The following is a 20,709-nucleotide window of genomic DNA, read 5'->3' on the forward strand; positions in this document are numbered from 1 at the left end:
CATGCAACGTGCACTCGCTTGAGATTCTTGCCACAAAGCCCTGTCACAACCTTATTGGAAAATGCTATCATGCTGACAAGTAATGTCACTTGATACATTAGCCAATTTTTAAAATTATTTTTCCTTTTCCAACACAAAATATGGCCATTTCAGTTCACTTAGACTGACTTCCCATGCTGTTCCTCTATCTCTAACAATCACATTGTAATTTTAAAAAATAAACACATTGTCAAGGCCCATGATTACATGCAGTTCTGTGACAGCGATGACTTCATACAGTATTTAATAACTGGTTGTATGACAACGCTAAAAAATACTACAATTGGGCTGTTCTGCAAATAATGCAGAGAGATTTAATTTGAATCTCCTTGATGCAACCAGAAATTACTTACACTAATTCAAACCAAGTAGCTCACCATGGCATTACTTTCTTTGGATGAAGGACATTATCAGCATGTATGAGGCATTTGTCAGCCTCATATAAGTCAGTTATGTGGCAAAAATCTTGTTATACATCATAAAACTTGAACATTACTGGTTCTAATAAGCTGAGTCAGATTTTAGTAATTTGTCATTCAAATTCATACGATTAAAAGTCAAAGACAGCAGCCTCTGAAAGGAGATCACAATTATAGTGACAGAAACTGGAAAGATTCATAGGAAGTGTAAGAATTTCAAATGAAACAACGTCCACCTAGAAAATGCATTAGTCAAAAATCTACAGTTCAGTTTTGCACAAAATAAGCCAAAAGCTCCTTTGTAAAATTGTTTAGAAACTACCGGAACAATTCACAAGTGTAAAGCCATATATATTGTATTTCATTTGTAAAGACATCTAAACATAATATTAGTATTTTTTTATCCTTACTCAGTGTATTTGAAGGGACTTGAAATTTTAGCCAGTTCTGCTGGGCAAATCAGGTACCTCTCACAAGGCTACAATAGCAGAATCTCTCCTGGGACTTAAACCGATAACATTAGGGTTCAAGTCAACAAGATATCTACAAGAAACACATGAAAGACACCTTACCTATTCCACTGGTGAACTTGTGTTCAGAGTGCAGCCTTCCAGTTCTTGCGTGACTGTTGTTCTCGGACAAAACCTACAGGAGTGAAAGATCAACCAACATTAAAATGTTTGGGAAACGAGCATGATGATCATACTCTTTGCGTGAAGAGAGCAATTACCGGACAGAGACAAATGTTAAGCAGCACTGAAAATGTTAGCACGGGACAAAAAATATGGTGGGAAGGAGGGGAAAAGAAAAAAAGATGGCGCACCATGCAACATTTCCGAGGAAGTCCATTCCACGTATGAGATCCTTGCAGTTACAAATTATACATACCAAGAACAAAGAGGGATGCAGGAAAGATGGACAGACATGGCAACAGTTCGCAGATATGAGTTTGGTTAACAATCAAGACAGCGCAGTGTTTACCAGCTAGATACCGCACCTGTCTCAAGGAGGAGGAAAAAACAAAAAGTAACATTTGTATTTTTTTGTCTGTTGCGAACATTAATATCACTGTTTCATGCACGGATCAAACCACAACAAACTTGAAATGAGCACATCCTGGCTGATCTTCAAGTATAGCAGGGGGATTCAAGGCATGGACAGTGATGGGGCACAACACTGTGACCCCACTTCAGCATGCTTGCTTATGGGCTAAGAAAGTGCTGCTCCAGCCGGTGATGGCCACAAGGTCCACCGGTTCCATTAAGGCAAATGTCTTGTACCAGTTGCTTCATGGAACAAAATTTTTCCACTTACGCTACAGAATGCCAAGTGGAGAGAGAAGCAGAACTGGAGGTAACTGAGGTTACAATCACTGCTGCATCTGTGGAGAGCAGCTTTTATATACCACATCTCTGGTACTCTAAAGTGTCTACACAGTTTTTTCAAAAAACTTCTTCGTAAATAATATTGGAAATACAGACTTCTCTGATGACTCCGAAAATATTCACTATGTGTGAATTTATCTTGATAATACTATATACATATTCTGCCTCAATACTCCTCAGGAAAAAAATAGTTTTGAATTTTTCAAATTTTGAGGTACTGCAATTAATTTCATATACTGATATTCAGAGCACCACGCATATAGGCAAAATTTGACTCACAAACTTCATAGGTAGAGAAATATAAAGCCAATTTAAATACTGTATATATTACTAGTAAGTCTGAAAACCTATTTGATAATAGATCAAAAGAGTACTAAATAAAAGCAATGGGCAAAAAACAATACCATTTCAATTTGTCAAAGTGGTGACCCAACAGAAACAGTGTTTAAGAACAGCAAAGCAAAGACCCACATCCGGAGGGATACAATTGCTAGGCCTCTGCGAGAGCAGAGCCCTTGCTAAGAACATACACCCATTATTTGGCATACAACTATTCCCATTGCACAGTACACTGTAGCTGAGATAGCGTTCAAATTATTATTTAGCACTGCCAAAGTCGCAAAGGACAACTAAAGTCTTTTAGCAGATTAATGTAAAGTACCACGTTCATGAATACATCCTCTCAAAAGTGCTTAGCACCAAAAAAAAAGCCCTAATGCTAGATGCTGGGTGTTATGGTACTGGTGGAATATTTAGGGTGTTACCATTATAACTATAAATAAGCTAAATCTCTTACATATATCAAACACCTTTTTTCTGTACACTAGCACAATGAATAATATTAAGTGTATACCAGGTGCATAATACAACGTTTTTACGATTTGTAATGTTTCCCTTGACTTCTGGATCCTAATCACATATCCTATACATCAAGCAATTACGGGTGAATGACCAAGTCTATCAGACACAAAGTGTGTACAAAGAACTCATATGGAGCAGAGAGGCACCTCAGAGCATGCTTGGTACACAACATTAAGAGTACATACCACTTCAAAATTAATTGAGGCAATGACTCAATTAATTCATGAAACTCAGTATACGTTTAAAATTGCAATGCAATGACTAATGCAGAAAAAACAAATAATGTGCTGGCACATGTAATTATGCAAACCATAACATTTGAAGAGATTTCTCATACCATCAACATCACCTTTAGTGAATAAAGGCTTACCATTTTTGTTTTAATATAGGCATTTTGAACAAATTTTAACTGAAAGTATCCTCTCCCTTGTCCAACTAAATTTTCCTGAAAGCTTTCATTAACAGTACAGCATCTAAAACTACTGGAGACAGTATTTACAGAAATTAAAAGTAATTTTAAGTAATCATTATAAAAATGTACACAACCACAATAGTCTGACAAAAATAAAGATTTTTGGTAGCTGTTAAATCCAGGAACTGTTAGAATAATAGCTGCTTTATTATTTAAAGCTTCCATTTGCAGTTTTTAAAGACTAAGGAACAATGCACACCAAAGTTTGTCTGACAATTACCGTAAAATATTTAGCATCAGCAACTATACAGTACCATCCGTAAATGACAATAAGCCAGGCTTCACCTTTGCGCATTAATATTTTGTGTGGAGGGGAAAAAGAAAAAAACAAGAAAAAAAAAAGCAAAACAGGCTTTAACCAACCACTCACATTTCTTTACTTCCAGAAAAATTTGTACTGGTGAAAGACATGTGAGGGTTGTTCGACAGCCAAAACAGTATCTTTAAATTGATCTGCCAATTAGGTGTCCTTATTGACTTTAGCCATCTGCTTTGTGTGCAAAAACAAAACAAAAAAAAAAATATATATATAAATAATATACAAGTAACACAATTTTTGAATAATGAATAAATTTTAAAAACCTGTTGCCATGAGCCAAAAATACTGGATGTGAAAGCCAGTGATTTGGGGGAGACGGGGGAGGAAGTTTTTTGGTCCCCTGATCTGCGTCTTCGACGCCCAGTACCAACACCACAGGTGTAATGAATCCAGGTACCAATAGAGTCAGGGCTAGACACACTCAGGGGGCTCTCTTCCTGGAAGTGAGAGAGGGGGCAGAAACAGCACAGTCATGCAACAGTGAAAGAAAACAATCCCAGCTGTGAGCGTCAAAACAACATTCACAGGTAACGGTCCTTGGCGCTGGAAAATGCATCATCATACTTTGCCAGCTGGTGCCTTGTTGTTAAACTCTGGCTGCAACGGGGACTAAAAGGAAAGCAAAATCAATGTACTTTCAATCTTATGTACATAAAACATTACCAGACAAACATAGAGTTTGTTTAATAGCTGTAACTGGGTCCTCATGTTATGAACACAAGCATTTTATTTCCTTTACTTGTTTATTTTCTATAATTTATTAGTTGCAGTAAAACCTAAATTTCCGCACCCAGCCCCTAGTTTGCAGTAAAATGCACCCAAACAGCATCAAAGTATGGGACCAGTTCAATTCAGCTCCCTTCAAGAGAGATTACAGCTTGTGTCTGGTTTTTGTATCTAATCAACATCCAGACGATAAATGTTTGTTGTGGGATAAATCAGTCAATCAGTACAATAAAAGTCTAAGACTACATATTTTTAGTCATCTAATAAACGTGTAATAATGCCGCTAAGCTTAAACAGAAAATGTTCAAGATGCATTTATTAGCAATATAGAACACTTTTACAGAACTTACCCATCAAATAAATCATCTCATTTATATATACACACACTTCTCTCTCTGTCTCTCTGTGTGTGTGTGTGTGTGTGTGTGTGTGTGTGTGTGTGTGTGTGTGTGTGTGTGTGTGTGTGTGTGTGTGTGTGTGTGTGAATTAAGCTTTCACTGTGTAGATAAAACGATGCTTTCAGCTTTCTTAATTATTAGAGGTTGTAGAAATTAGGTTCTTCTCCAATTTTTTTTTTTTTTTACTTTTCAATACTTTTCGTATAAACAATGCTGTTTGAGGTTAAAAAAAAAAGATGAAGTCCGATAACGGATTGCTATCCCGACTACAGTGAACCCTGCCTTGCGTACTATGGCTTCAGGAGAGGGCTGCAATGGCCCAGAACCTGAAATGAGCAGCTGATGAAAATGGAATAAATAGTCTTTTAGACCCATTATAGCCTACCTTAAAGTTTTTACAGATCCTATGAATAAATCAACGGACATCTGTATTAAGGTTCTCACGATTGTGGAGTAGCAGTAACAGCAACTTTCAACTTAAGAAGAAATCAAGTTACAAACTGTCTTCCAGTCCCAATAGTGTTCATAAGTTGAGGGAGCCAGTGTACCTTCTTGTGAAGTTACGCAAATAGTCTGTGTGGCCTTTCCAAACAATTATTCTTAGAAGCATAGTCTTTTTCTTTTTTTAAATCCAGTACCTTCAGACTGTAGCTAACATCAGAAACCAAATACAAAATTAAAGTTATTATTTAGTATAACAATACCTCAATAAAATCAGTACTGTACAAGTGGCAGTGCCAATATACAAAAAAATCTTTACTGCGACAACTGAAAAATTTAACTTGTTTGAACCTTAATTGGAAATAAGTGTCTATTGTGACAAAAAGCAGCATGACATTGATTTGTGCACTTCCATCTGGGGTTAGTTTCAATACTGGACACCTGAGACAAGGGAACTGCTTATCTCAATTGTTTGACATAAATGCAAGTACATGCAATTCATTTTCTTGGCTCTTTAAAGATCGTTTACTGCAAATATTCAGGCTGAAAAAAATGTATTTTTAGTTTATTGCAGCAGTAAGATGGTCATCAAAAGGAAACACTACATACATTTACATTTATTTATTTAGCAGACGCTTTTCTCCAAAGCGACTTACAATTGATACTATGTAGTGTTACTAGCCCACACACCTTATTCACCAAGATGACTTACACTGCTAGATACACTACTTACGATGGGTCACTCATGCATACATCCGTGGAACACCCTCTCTGTGTCACTCACACACTATTAGGGAACTTGAAGAGCATGTCTTTGGACTGTGGGAGGAAACCCACGCAGAGACAGAGGGAACATGCAAACTCCACACAGACTGAGTGGGGATCGAATCTATGTTCTCTCGCTCCACCCAGGCGCTGTGAGACAGCAGCGCTACTTGCTGTGTCACCGTGCCGCCCGTACAAGTACATAGAAGTCAGGTACGTTTTTCACCTCTAAGAAGTCTGATGTTGCAGTAAGACCACAACACAAAATACCACCAAAAAAAAAAAAAAAAAAAAAAAAAAAAAACTACTCAGAACGTAAAATCCAGGTTTAGGTTATAATGCTTTTCAAAAAATTCTAAATCCCGTTGTTCTATTACTGTCAATTAAAAAAAAATAAAAAATTCACGGTTCTTTTTAAGTACTCAACCTGTCATCTTGTGTTAGCACAAATTAGATGTAAACCTTTCGATTGAGTATTGTTTGTGTCGTTTTACTTTCCGAATGCTTTCCTGTGCAGGATTCAAACTCCCATGTGCAGCTCAGGTACTGTGAGGAGCCAGTATTACCCAATTCACTATGCCACTTTCTGTTCCTTTCCATTATTTTCAAATGCATGCTGAAACTACCTTAGAAGCCTCCCAAATCTAAAACACCCACGGGGGGGTATGCCATCTAGCTATAAAACTGCAATGTCATGTGGGTAGAATACAAAACTAAACAGTCCATTTTTAAAGAAAAACATATTAGCATGTCTACACAAAACTTACATAACTTGTTTTTCCTCCTAAAACACCAAAATGGCTTTCTTCCCACTGTTTATATGGCTATAAGAAACCAAACAAGACTACATCTCATTTATATAATAAATTATTAGGCTTATGAGAAGCAAAGAAACAGAACACAAAGGACATGGCAAAAACCCTGGGACTCCAAAGAACCAATTTCCATAAATCACAGGATAATTATATTTCAGATTTCTAGAATCTTAACCTACCCACATCACATTATCAGTGTTAAGAAATGCAGACAGGATAACAGGTGTTTCTAGTCTTTACTTTGTTTATGCTCATATTAATATGCAAATAATAAGCAATTACTACTGTCAAGCTGTCTAAAGTGTTTCAACTGTTGCAGTATTAGGAGATTTATGGTGGAAAATTTGAACTGCCATTAGATCATAAGTACAGAATTACAAACTGAAAATAAAGTTGCAGTACACTGACAACAGGATTCTGAGATACCAAGACATCTGTGAATATGAAAGAGTCCTTTCATTTGGCTGTATACTTGAGATCTGTCACCTTTAAAAATAAGATCACACATTGCAAAAACAGTCAACCCCACACATTTATAGAACTTCATTTGCATCGTCAGGAAATTAACACATTCAAAGACAGAGAAAAATGTTAGTGTATGCATTTCACATGGTCATGTACACTGAAAATACTCTGGTAATAGCATAAGAGGGGGAAAAAAAAAAAAAAAAAAAAAAACATGAACGCTTCTGTGATAAGTACAAGATAGATAATTTAATGTGTGGCAAATACAAACAAAACACCCTGAACTCTGAAATAAATTTCATGCATACATTGTATGCTCACAGAAAGTACTTGTTTCCTCACTTCTGTACCTTAAGTTGCCATTACTGACACCAAGTTAGCTCTTACCCCTTCACACCCACAGGTGACATAGATACTCTTGTGGATTTCAAAAGTATACATCAGAAACACATGAAAAAGATGCACTACAATACCAAAAGGAACTTTTTGAATCGCTCATCAAATATCATAAATATACCCAATTTTATCAGCAGCCTACCCTTTATATAAAGTTCCTCCTCTTCTTGTTACACTATTACCCTCAAAAGCGCCATCTAAACTCCTCACAGAAAGACTGCAACAGTATTATATTCTTTCTGTAGCCCTTCGTAAAGGTCACGCTCCCATCGTTCTGGATTTGGGGACACCTACCTCTACAGAGCCGATTTTTTTGGAGCGAGGCAGGGGGGATTTCCTGTGGATGTAGATGGGGTCAGAAACCAGGGGTCTAAACATCATAAGCGCTCTGTCAGGCTCATCGCGTTTGACACTGCCAGATTCCTCGTCGCTGTCGTTCTGGGCCTTCTTTTTTGAGCCCTCATTCTGCAAAAGAGAATCCACCTGACAGTTTAACCCAGGACTTTCATTAGCTTCTTAAAGAAAGCAGAGTGCTGTCCCTATGGACATTTCATTTCAGTTCACATTGAATCCAAGGAGTTCACCTGAAAATAAGCACATATCATCAGCTTGTGTAATATGAATATGCATTAGCAGCAAGCCAGTCACACTAGGTATCAAATGTTATTCTTTAATGGCTAACTGATGTTACCTGCAATCATTTCATATTACAGCACCCAGGACCTACCTTTGAGAATTATATTTAGAACCTAGGGGGATATTAAAATTTTATCTATGTTAAAATTTATGTTGTAGCATTAAACTGAGTTCCATAATTAGCAACTATGCAGGCAAAAAGTGACAAGGATTGAACTCAGCTTATTTCTATGAAGTACAGACTTGTGCTGGGGTAAGCATAAAAAAAGAGGTCTTTATTGAAGTTTACCTCTCGAGATGCAGGTCTGTAGCCAAATCCTGATGGAAGATTTTTTTCATCCTCACAGCCTTTTGCCCCAGGACTGAAGTGCAGCTCAACATGGAAGCGGTCTTCTGACGATGGGTCCTAAGAGTAACGTACACCAAAGCCAACATAAACAAGTGATAAAGAGGTACATGTCTGTACCTGCTGCTGTAACCATACAAAAAAAATCCAAAACAAACTACCTTGTTTGGGTCCTCATACAGCATGATCACAATCTGAGTCATGTAGTTGAGCTCACTGACAACTTTGAGGTAGTCCATAGCTCTCTTCCACTGCTCATCTTTGGTTTCCTAATATGAAAATAAAAAGGAATAATTTCTATAAAAATAAAAATACAAATGTGAACAATGTGTCTCCAACAGATGCATATAATTGCCTCAAGGAAGGAAAAACATGCTCTTTTGAGTGAGTTTTATCAGGTAAGCCCAAGTGTTTATGAGGAGACAGTGATTTAAAAAAAGGGTAATTTTTTTTGTATTAAATCTGTTAAAAAAAAAAAAAAAAAAGTTTTTCCATGGGGACAATTAATGCATACACACACAGGGTTCCCACACTTTAATCAATTCAGATTTACAAAAAAACCAAAACTAAATCCACAACACAAATTGCTTATCCAAAACTAAAACATTTGGCAACAGGATTGAGTCCAGTGACAGAATATTTTCCTTTTCCTTGATTAAGAGGGGAAAAAATGTCTTCTGACTACAGGATCTACCACAAATGTATTCAGCATTTGCAATGATATAAAAAATCCCAAGTGGCTATTTTCCCCCCTCACCAACATAAAGGATACCCAGACATCTTAGCCCTGTGTCCAAGTTTATGTAGAGAAGATACCTTGAGTATGGCTGTAAATTTGAAAACATAAGCCTGTTTAGTTAATGAGAACTTCACTTTACTCAGAGCTTCATTTAATACCCCTAACTTCAGTTTGCAAGGCATTTCTTCCAATAGGAGGACTTAATTTGGAGAGCTGTGTGGAGTGAGACCAGTATCACCATGGGGTCTTGTTCACCATTATTTGGCTCCTGCTGTATTAAGTTGTGCTGGTGTTTGCTTACCAAGGGAGTGATGCATGCAGGGGGCAGTGTAATAGCAGGGGCAGCATGTCGCAGAGTGGCGGAGTGGTCGGAGCTGCCGCCTTCAGACACAAAGGTCACAGGTTTGATTGTCCCCCCTGCTGTGGTGCTCTTGATCAAGGAACTTATCCCAAAATTGTGCCAGTAATAAAATTAAGTAATTTTTGACTCCTGTCTTAAGTTGACATCAGTGTGAAATCCCCTTATACTGTATTATATAAACCACAAGGGTGTATGAACAATTAACATTAATGCATGAATGCTCTGTTGTAACCAAGGGGTGCGGTGGCGCAGTGGGTTGGACCAGGTCCTGCTCTCCGGTGGGTCTGGGGTTCAAGTCCCGCTTGGGGTGCCTTGTGGCGGACTGGCGTCCCGTCCTGGGTGTGTCCCCTTCCCCCTCTGGCCTTACGCCCTGTGTTGCCGGGTAGGCTCCGGTTCCCCGTGACCCCGTAAGGGACAAGCGGTTCTGAAAATGTGTGTGTGTGTGTATTAAGTTCTCAGCCTCCATTACCTCCTGTTTGCTAGTTTTACCAGTTATAATTTTGGTAATTACAGCCCATTTCAGTAATTATTTTATAATTAATTTTAACTATCCAAACAAACCATTACATATAGAGTATCATATCTATGTATGTTTTGCCTGTGAGCTTTTTTTAAGTGTACTGTATGTAATAGCTATGAAAGTGCTGCATGGGTACAGGTAGACAGCCATACAGTATTATAGAAAGGATCGTTATTTTCAATCCTTCTAAATTTGCTGTAATTTTAATGCAGTTCAGAGGTAATATTAAAAGACTTAAGTTTTTTTTTAAATGACTTAAGCTCTACCTGAGACAAAGGTAAATTGAGGGACTTTACTCAAAAACTTAACTGTTACAGCCATTTATAATAAGCACTTACATAAAATAAGCAACAATATTTAAAAATATGTTGTATCTAAAAGAAGTCTCTTTGAAGATTTTCCATTTTAATGTATTCTGAATGCAGGACACATAGTCCAAGCACATGAGAAAACACCAGAAACAACCAGAAGTGATTTTGTACTGCAAGCCTCTTACGTCACAAAGTGCTCCATATCGTAGAATGGAGAGCAGAGAGTGTACGTGACTTTCACTAGTAAAGTACAGTCTGGTTCTGACGTGACGTTCTGGTGACATTACCCCTCTTGAATACCTGGAGACAACAGAACAACTGTAACATGCTGAAGATTTTTAAAAATATATAACCAAAAAAGTATTTTAAAAAGGATCAAGACGGATAAGTATGTAGAAATACACGTAAATTAAGGTAAATGGTACCTCTGCAACAATTAATTCAGAACCTTGCATCTAAAGCAGTTCCAGATTTAAAAATAATAAAAATGAAACTGCCTGCTATTGGTCTTACACAGGGTGAAGTTTGTTGACAGTATCATCATCTTGCGTCCTCTGGAGATCAGACCGTATCTTTCGGATAAGAGGTGTGCAGTATCCCTTGGCAATGTCAAGTTTCTCCAGCTGGGATATACCATATTCCTAAGAGGGAAGTGGGAGTTTTACATCTTCCTAAACCACTTAAGGTCTTTATGAGAAACGTTCTCCTATATTCAAAACAATGCCCTCAGTTACATATTGGAGAAAAACACTTACCTGAGGAATGACTATGTCGGCAAGTGCTTTAGAAAGTCTGTAGATCTCCATTGTGTTATCTAGCTTCAAGGAGCTATTGTGCTGTACATCGTATTTAATACAGTCATAAATGTCTGGAATCTTGCTAATATTGTATCTACCGTTCTTCATTTTAAAATCCTTTTCCAGTTTGGCCCAGCGACGGAGCATTAGCTCCAGCGTTTCACTGTGATACAGCTGTATATCTTAGAAGAAAGAACAAAGAGACATCACTGACAGCAGTAAAGGCCTCAAAATTAAATGTTTATATTTGTTAAAACATCTTTCTTACTGAGATTAGAATATATTGGTATTACCAGCTGACTTGGGATCCTCCATCCTTTGCCGGATCTGTAACGTTAGGCTTTGGATAAGAGAGTACACTTTGTCACATGTCTTCACTGGATTCTTGATCATTTGCATTGATTTGACCAGGGATGTACTGGATGTTGGCGCAAGCTGTACAAAGAAATCAAAACAAACAAAATAAAAAGTGTAGCACAATATTAAAATAATTGTATTTCAGTTATAAAGCTACTAAAATCCTTTAAAAGTATCCTTTTTTATGCAGCACTACTTTTTACCCATAATGTTCATGGTCAAACTGAATCACGCTTTAATATATTAGGTTTTTTTTTTTAATCAAAATATATAAATATGATCTTTTGCATATTGATTTTTTCCACTTTTATTAAAAATCTCAATGGTTTTGTGAAATCAATAAACACACACACACATTTTCAGAACCGCTTGTCCCATACGGGGTCACGGGGAACCGGAGCCTACCCAGTAACACAGGGCGTAAGGCCAGAGGGGGAGGGGACACACCCAGGACGGGACGCCAGTCCGTCACAAGGAACCCCAAGCGGGACTCGAACCCCAGACCCACCGGAGAGCAGGACTGTGGTCCAACCCACTGCGCCACCGCACCCCTACTGAAATCAATAAACATCAGTCATTAAAAATTTAGTGATTTGTCTCATTTGGCAAAAATTCCAATAATCATAAACTATGTGATAACTACTTACAATAAAGGCTGTGGCAGCTGGAAGCATCCAAATATTGTGCATTTCTCTTTTAAATATTTTTATCACTAAACGCAACATTGCCGTTGACCCTGAGCACTACCAAGTTTGTCTGGCTCTTCCAGTGACAACTTAATTAGTCAACAGCGTCACTCCAGCGGAGTTTTTGTACATGTTGGCGACAGGGTGTCCCTACAGACCTTCTCATAGTCTTCAGCCGTGAAGTCACGGTCCTTCTGCAGGATCTCATGCAGACGCGCCTTGACACGTTGCTGACAACTGTTAAGGGAGTCGCTGTCACTGTCTAGAAGCCCATTCATATTGGCGCTTTTCACCATCTGGACCAGGATGGGTGTCAGCTCCCCTTCCAGTGCTAGCAGACCCTGAAATGCACGAAGGACATAACTCATCAGCTTTTACCACTGCCAGCCCACCATGTTTTCACCACAATTACATAAGCAACATGTAATATTAAACAAAAAAAAAAATTGTGCCCTTTCTTTGTACAGCTAGTAAAGGTGCATGGAGAATTTGCACAACAAATGCAAGAAAAAGGTTTAACATTTTTTAACAGTAGGGACTATAAATATTATGACAAGTGTCTTTCATGAGTAATATATTCTGTGTGGTGCAACTACCTTGGCAAAGGCTGCAGCTGTCATCTGGACCCTGCCTTCATCAGATGCATAGATCTTCAGGTCATGACGGTAGGTGCTGTGAAGCCGAAGCAAGCCACACCCAGGGAACCCCGCATAGTCACCTGGAGGAATGACAACACCAAGTGCTGGTTGGTGATAGCAAAAATTTGAACATAACCCATCTTTGCACGGCTGAATGACAGAGAAAAGTAGTGACATTATTTATAATTTAGGATCCCCCTCTCAGTGAATGGGAAAGGTACATGGTGCACCTTGTCCTCCTGGGTACATGCAGCGGAAGGCTCGGCCAAGCTCCTCAGCCTGTACCCTGCCTGCAGGGGTCAGCTCCCCACCCCATTTCAGCACCAAGAGAAGGGAGGGGTCATCACGTCGGACATCTGGGAAGAGAAAGCAGGTCAACCAATGTGATGGAAAGCCCAATAAAAATGAGTCCAATACTGGTCTACAATCAGAACATCAAATTTACTTCAGAACTTTGCGTTTTAAATTTTTTTGTATTTACATATACACTGGGTCCTTGATTTACGAACGTAACTAGGACTCAAAGTCTGGTCGTAACTTCATTTGTTCATAAATCCAACCACTGTATCAAAAGCAATAAAAGCTTAACAGACATAATTTGATTTATTCACAAGCTAGGTTGTGTAAAAACCTTAAAGCTGCAATTAATTAATTTGCTGTAATACTTTTATCATTTTCATCAACCACTTTTCCTATGCAGAGTTTCTTTTGTTCCAAAGCTCGTCTTGGAAAGAAGGTCTGAGGGGAGTACACCATGGACGGGATGCCAGTCCACTGCAAGCCTTATTTTTATTTACTTTTAACATTTACAATATTCTTCATTATCTGGTCATCTGAAGTTTGCTTTATTGCCAATTAAAATAAAAGTGTAGTAAGAAACATACCTCGATATATTCTCTGGAAAGGTTCTGTAAATGTCTTGGATATAGCTATAATAAATAAAAAATATGGTGTAAGACTTTCAAATTAAGATTTTATTAACTGAGCTACATTAAAACCAATTTTAAAAGACTAAAAATAAAAATACATTTGTCATCACAAATTCCTATTTAATGCTGATTTTTGGTTAATGTATCACGCAAATATGTGCAACGTTTGTTATCTTACTATTGATTATCCCTCAAGCACTATACACAAGCTTTGAATACCACGGAAGTCAGTTCAACTAATCCAGATCCACATTCTCACTCTCAACTGTCAACTAATGACTGGTTAAAGAAAAGCAGATGACATTTTCTCCACAATATATTTTTTTGGAAATAAGGAAAAAAAATAAATAAATAAATAAAAAGGAATCAAAAGAAAAATTTTATCTTTGGGAATTCGTAAATTGAATGTTCGTAATACAAGGACCCAGTGTATAATACAAAATGAAAACTTTGTTATACAGGAACCAGATGTGAACCCTCTTACTAAGTATTTTACATGACATTTTACACAATCTTTTTTAAAACAGGTTTTGACATTCCAAGCCATAAATAAATGTTACAAAAACTGTCCAGGTCTCAATTAAAGAAAGGCAGAGGTAACCTTTCCCTCTTTTCAAGTGGGTTTAAATGACATGTAAGGGATCAGAATGCTAAATGCTACTGCACCATGACACATGGGATGTTTAACTGGCCTTGTAAAACCATCAACTCTCTTAGCATTTTAATGAAGAATGCTATCATATTTCCCCCAAGGAGGCAATTGCAGTGAAGGGATTGCAATATTTACAGTATACTGAGCAGATAAATTTCACATTGCAATGCAGATTAGAAGGCCTCATATTTACTAGGTCACAATGAACAAGGGCAATCTCTCACCATCCTCCTCACTCGATGTTTTTGGACACCCATGAGGAAGGTATGTTAGCTGCACCTTGCGATTAATACCGGAGAAGTGGCCGTACCTGCAAAAGTATTCTTGAGTTAGTGCTATTATATAACAAAGAGAACGACATGCACACGCATGATGTGCGTAGACTGCTTACATTTCCAGGACTGTTTTGAGTTGCTCAAGTTTTGCTTTACTTTCCTCAATTTCTGAGTCATTGTTTTGTCCAAGTTCTACGAGAAGTTGTCTTGCAATGTCTAAAACTTCCTGAAAAGTCAAAGAAATGCAAAATACACAGTCAAAAACTCCTGATATTAAAAAATAAATAAATTTTCATACAAAGGGTAGTACACACACACACACACACACACACACACACACACACACACATTTTCTGAACCGCTTGTCCCATTTGGGGTCACGGGGAGCCAGAGCCTAACCTGGCAACACAGGGCATAAGGCTGGAGGGGGAGGGGACACACCCAGGACAGGATGCCAGTCTGTCGCAAGGCACCCCAAGGGGGACTCGAACCCCAGACCCACCGGAGAGCAGGACCTGGTCCAACCCACTGCGCCACCGCATCCCCCCAAAGGGTAGTAAAACCCACAAAATATTTTGCTCACCTGAAGTTGCTTTGGCTTTTTCAGTTTTAGTTTTCCGCTTTTGTAGCCATCACATTTTTCAAACAAGTCAAAAAACCTAAAGTATCAACACCAAACAAGAAATGCAAAACACTTTGATATAAATGGATACTACATGCTGAAATTAAGGGTTATATGGTACAGCAGTTAGAACAGGTGTTCTGCTGTACCATATAACCCTTAATATATTACATATACCATGTAGAACAAGAACTACTCAAATAGTCAAATCTTAATTTCACTGCAACAGCCTTTATTTATAATTCTAAAAAGATGTGACAGTCTGCACCATGAAAACTGTTTCCTAATCCTTTATTTTCTATATGCACTTTTTGGCACCGCTCTCAGTTTGTACACACCACTTGAAGGACAAACAGGAAGACCAACCTCTGATGCCGAACTTCCATTTTCATCTTCTGTTTAGGGGTCCGGTCCCCATGTCGAATCACAGCAATAACACAGCGCAGCTCCATCCTGCGTTGACAGATACAGTGCATTCTGTAGTCAAACTGTTCTCAAAATGGCATGTATGCAAAAACTTTGCATTAAGTAAACAGATTTTTCCAACTGCATTTTTATGATTAGGCAAATTTTGCAGATGTGCTTTATTATAAGTCAAACTGGTTTTATCACTACTCTGCAACAGACCTTTTCACTTTGCTGTCACAGCAGATACTATTTTTAAAGGACCGGTAATATGCTTCGATGGTCCTGTTGTACTCACATGGTACCAGACGTTGTGGGAACAATGGGAATATCCTCTGCCTCCAAAGGTATGGACCAGGGAATTTGGAACTGTGGAGCCAACTCTCTCATGACAATGTTTCTGTCAAATAGGTGTATCATCAGACAATATGAAGTTATCAGTTGGACCTGCCCATCACACCATATTGTCCATTACTAACACAATTTTAACTAACTATATTAATTGCATATACTTCAGGTAAATTTTAGTGTAAGTAGATTTGAGCATAGACCTACCCCAGAATTTTTGCACAGTCATCATAGTATTTCATGGAATTTTTCACAAAGCTGAATCCATTCACATCACAGACGTATGACTGACCGTTGGCTCGGAGCAAATCAAAACCGCAGACAGTTTGCTGACATACAGGGGAAAACAGGAGTGCTTCAATAAAACACATGCAGCAGAACAAAATCAAATCATCTCAGTAAGTGCTGTGGAGGAAAAATTTAATTGTATATACGTCTTCACTATGGATAAGTACTGCATAAGGAGTGCGTCTCTACAGAAAATTGTGCTGAGCAATATAACTGCAGGGCAGAATGTTACTACTCAGGGATGTTGTAAACTGTAAAACTGCCTACAAGACAAGGCCAGAACAGTAGTGGCTTAGCTGAATAGGGAAAGGGTTAGAGTTAGGAGATGAGAGGAGGTCTCAGGGTATAACAGTATTGCTAAGGAAAAGAGAGCCTTCCATTGCCAGAACTGCTTGTGTAAATTAAATGTAATCAATAGGAAATAGGTAAACAAACTTATAGCCAATGGAATATATACTATGAGCTGATCACGCGTCAAACATCCATGAAGTTTGCTATAAATTGTAAGAGTTTTGTTGTTTGAGGAGACTTGCTTATCTCTACCCAGGGTGTGGAGCTCTCCCTTTACCCAAAGTAAAGGATACCATCAGTGAAATCTTTCTCCTGTCTATTGTTCAGTTGGTTTGTGCAAATTTCTTCCACAGTCCATTACAGTTTATTTTAAAGACAATCATTTTATAACAGCTTTATAATTTCTGAACTACCACTGTTAAAATTTAAAAACCAGCATATAAACGTGAGAAAAACCATACCATCTTATACACAGCATAAAGATTCATGTTACTTAAACCCAGTAAATTCATTTTGAGACTCAGTCCTGCATGTGACTGATTTTATCAGTGACTTCAAATATTTCCAGTTTGTGAGTCAAGTCTTACTTCTCAAATACAAACAAACATTTTCAATGTTTTTAAGCATAAAAGATGAGAGGTCTAATGTAATTACGTGTACTTTTGAAAAGAGAAACCTGAGAATATTTGCAGCACCCTGAGCACCATAAAGTTTCACGTTACCTTAAAGGCCAGGCACACTTTCCAGGCAATGAGCTTTTCCCGGGCGTTAAGGATGACAGGGTAGCGCACCTCCTTGCCCTCGCTGTCCCTCTCCACCTTCCCATCCAAGGCAGGGGACTTCCGGGCCTCTGCGTGGGCATAGTCTGGACCCACTGTGTATACCTGATACAGGAAGGGCACATCATCAAAAAGTAACATTAAACAAAAAAAAAAAAAAAAAAGCTCTAATACAGTGACAGAAAGAATAAAAGTTAAGATTCTGGACATTCAGACCAAAGTAGCACACTACACCAACAGACCTACATGAAGAAAAGCCCCACTGCTGTACTCATAGAAACATAATTTAGTAATTACTGCTTCAGCATAAATATACAGCTAAATAATAAAAACTCAGGTACCAATCAGCAGTGTAATAATAATATTTACTACTTCTGCTACTAGAGTTTTTCCAAGGACAGCAGAGAACAACACTATATTGCACTGAAAAGTTTTAAAGCTGAAAACAGACTATTTTAGTACCATTTAGGGCAGTGGTGGCAAAAATTAGTTATTTGCAATAGGGATTAATTCAAACTGAATATAGAGCGCTCACTCACTCAGTTTAATTACACTTTGCATTTAAAGTGGTCAATAATTTCACATATGACTGAGTAACAACCATGAGCTTCAGATGGTATTTAATTCTTTACATTCAATTTTATACTACCAAGGTTGAGGGTAGTAATATACATATAAAATGATTCACAACAGAGAAAAGGCAGTACTCTGCCAAGATAGATGCTGCATAACCAGCAAAATAATATGAAAATTAAGCATGAAAAAATAACAGCAAAAAGTTCAGTAATGCTTGACTGACAAGGCTATGCCAAAACGATGCCTATGTTGGAACAAATGTCTCTTTTACTAATATAAGGCTTAGCCTTATATTAAAGCTGATTATGGCTATCGCATAGATTGTCTCCTGCCACCAGACATCAGCTATGTCTTTGAAGCGTTTGTAATTTATTAATGTAGAGCTGTGTTCAAGCACATTGCACCTTCACATCAGTTCCATCTGTTGGCATGAATTCCTCATAAATGTAGGATCCAGTTTTTCGGACATTACTTTCCGGAGAGTAAACGCTACTTCTGCTACCGATCTGCAACGAAAACAAGCACGTTACACCAATGCATCACAACAACATATTTAAATCAATTATATTAATCTGCTACCATGTTATGGAGGATTATTTTACTCTGATTTCTGCATTCCACCCAGACTGATGTTTAAAACTATTTGTCTAAATATTGCCTATTAAAAACAAATTTTAAAAGCAAGTGTTACCAAACCTTGCGAAAGAGCCTCTGGCTCCCACCTCCAGCAGATGTTGGGTAGTAGATGTAAACATTGTGGTCCTCTGCACTCACTGGCTTCTCCACAAACGGCTTCTGGAAGATCTCCCCATTTACTTCCACATGGTCCTCACCCTCAACCAGGTTACATTCTAAACATGAGACAGGGTCAGTCACAACACAGTAGGCTCATTCAATGTTCACCTGCTTCCAGGTTTTGGGTTTAATGTCATCTATATTCCTCTAATACTTTGGGTGGTACACATTTTTCACAATATAAGCATAACTGACCATATGGAATACTGATTGGGAGCAGCTGGTACGTGCTTGTTTTCGTTGCAGGTCACAGGTTTGAATCCCACTTCCAGCTGCAATAACCCTGGAGCAAGGTGCTTATGCTAAATTGATCTAGTAAAATTCCTGGTCCTGCTCCGCTTTATAAATAATTGTAAATCGTATAACACTGTAAGCTGCTTCAGAGAAAAGTGTCTGCTATATAAATAAAATGTAATGTAATGACTGGTTTGGTTCAGTAGCACACCTTTACCATCATATTTGCTAAGTAACTAATGGACCAGTAAGATAATATGAACATATCAATGAATGTGGATAACTGAAAAGGTTTTTCATACCTTTTTAGCAGAATGTATTTTGAAGCTGCTCAAGAGTAGATGAGGAAACAACAAGTATGGCTGGTTTGATAACTACTTGTTTACCTTCTGGCCTCGCAGGGTCTCTGTTCAGAACAGCATATCGCGGGAGCAAAATCCCTTCCTCCTTGAGAATTCGATACACTTCTCTCCTGAAGAAAAAACATAATTAATTCTGGGGACAGTCGCTCTTGTGTTGCTGAAGAGAAAAATAAATCCACCTTATCTCTAACTTCATATTTAATAAATATCTCTCACACTTTCATAAATTCTCAACCATTAAAACTTATTTAATTTTATTAAAATACCATGTAAAGTAATTACCCTTTGAACTTCGAAGATGTACAGAATATATACTGGAACTTCTACGTGGTTTCATCTATAACTGTTTTTACGGGACACATATCTGAATAACTGCTGAGCACATTTCTACCAGCACATGGAAATCCAGGAGGAATTTGGGCAAGGCTAAGGGTTTGGACACCCCTCACCTGTCTTGTATGCAGTACTGGAGACTGAGATCATTGATCACAAATGGATTCCTGAGCTTTTCATAGGCCACTGCTTTGTCTAACGGAAACCCTGAAGAATTATAAAAAAAAATGAAAATAAAAAACCCACAAACAAAACACCAAAATTATCATCTCAACATATGTTTGCAAAATTGACTCAAACAAAATGTTACATGTACGTTACAGTAAAACAAAACAAAAAAAAAAAAGTTTTATTTTATTGAAGCCTCACTCAATGCTGAATTGCTAAGACTGTCTTGTAAACACAAAACACAGACACACCATATGATCCATTCACATTACATAACAATGACAATAATATTCAGTTCTTTGCTCATATACAGGGCCACACTTTCTTCACAATAACCGAGGAGACACACATCTTGTTCTCCTAACCACATCTCTCGGCAGCTGCAGCCAGCTCAGTTATGACATAAAACAAAGATGGGTTTTTATTTAGGTCACAAAACCCATGTTGTATCTGAATACATCCACAGTATGGGTGAAATCTAGCAACAACAAGTTTTAAGACAGGGATCTAAATGCAATACATTTATTATTTTCACCACATCAAAATCTTTATTTTCACTCAGCTGAGTTTAGCCTTTAAGCACTATGTATTCACAATGCTGCCTGAAAGTATCTGAAGCCCTTGTGTACCTTACTTTCACCACAAAATGGTAATTTAATGAGAAGCAGTCTTTCTCATCTGACATAATATGTGTGTAATGACCAATTCCATATGCTGGACTAAAGGAGGTCATACCTGTTGTAGAAAAACAGTAGTAGTG

At 37.9% G+C, this 20,709-nt stretch overlaps 1 protein-coding gene across 7 annotated transcripts in view; it reads right to left on the reverse strand.

Moving 5' to 3' along the window:
- Positions 1–20,709, reverse strand: part of ppip5k2 (diphosphoinositol pentakisphosphate kinase 2) — a 32,511-nt gene that overhangs the window by 7,172 nt on the left and 4,630 nt on the right. For 3 of the 7 annotated variants that reach the window (XM_018744803.2, XM_029252740.1, XM_029252738.1), the window contains exons 4-26: positions 19,898–19,988; positions 19,473–19,558; positions 18,754–18,908; positions 18,462–18,563; positions 17,425–17,586; positions 16,331–16,452; positions 16,074–16,175; positions 15,737–15,823; positions 15,332–15,407; positions 14,865–14,974; positions 14,698–14,783; positions 13,123–13,248; positions 12,851–12,972; positions 12,413–12,595; positions 11,505–11,646; positions 11,170–11,393; positions 10,928–11,055; positions 10,600–10,714; positions 8,645–8,752; positions 8,427–8,543; positions 7,796–7,966; positions 3,759–3,932; positions 1,031–1,103 (exon numbers count right to left, since the gene is read on the reverse strand). In XM_018744803.2, the coding sequence (XP_018600319.1) occupies positions 1,031–1,103; positions 3,759–3,932; positions 7,796–7,966; positions 8,427–8,543; positions 8,645–8,752; positions 10,600–10,714; positions 10,928–11,055; positions 11,170–11,393; positions 11,505–11,646; positions 12,413–12,595; positions 12,851–12,972; positions 13,123–13,248; positions 14,698–14,783; positions 14,865–14,974; positions 15,332–15,407; positions 15,737–15,823; positions 16,074–16,175; positions 16,331–16,452; positions 17,425–17,586; positions 18,462–18,563; positions 18,754–18,908; positions 19,473–19,558; positions 19,898–19,988 (2,862 nt within the window). Of the gene's footprint in view, positions 1–1,030; positions 1,104–3,758; positions 3,933–4,059; positions 4,105–7,795; positions 7,967–8,426; positions 8,544–8,644; positions 8,753–10,599; positions 10,715–10,927; positions 11,056–11,169; positions 11,394–11,504; positions 11,647–12,412; positions 12,596–12,850; positions 12,973–13,122; positions 13,249–13,776; positions 13,822–14,697; positions 14,784–14,864; positions 14,975–15,331; positions 15,408–15,736; positions 15,824–16,073; positions 16,176–16,330; positions 16,453–17,424; positions 17,587–18,461; positions 18,564–18,753; positions 18,909–19,472; positions 19,559–19,897; positions 19,989–20,709 lie in introns of all 7 variants that reach the window. The other 4 variants (XM_029252742.1, XM_018744806.2, XM_029252739.1 and 1 more) reach the window with 3 other exon arrangements.

This window comes from Scleropages formosus, chromosome 6 (assembly GCF_900964775.1).
Source record: "Scleropages formosus chromosome 6, fSclFor1.1, whole genome shotgun sequence".
In the NCBI taxonomy this organism is placed as follows: Eukaryota; Metazoa; Chordata; class Actinopteri; order Osteoglossiformes; family Osteoglossidae; genus Scleropages; species Scleropages formosus.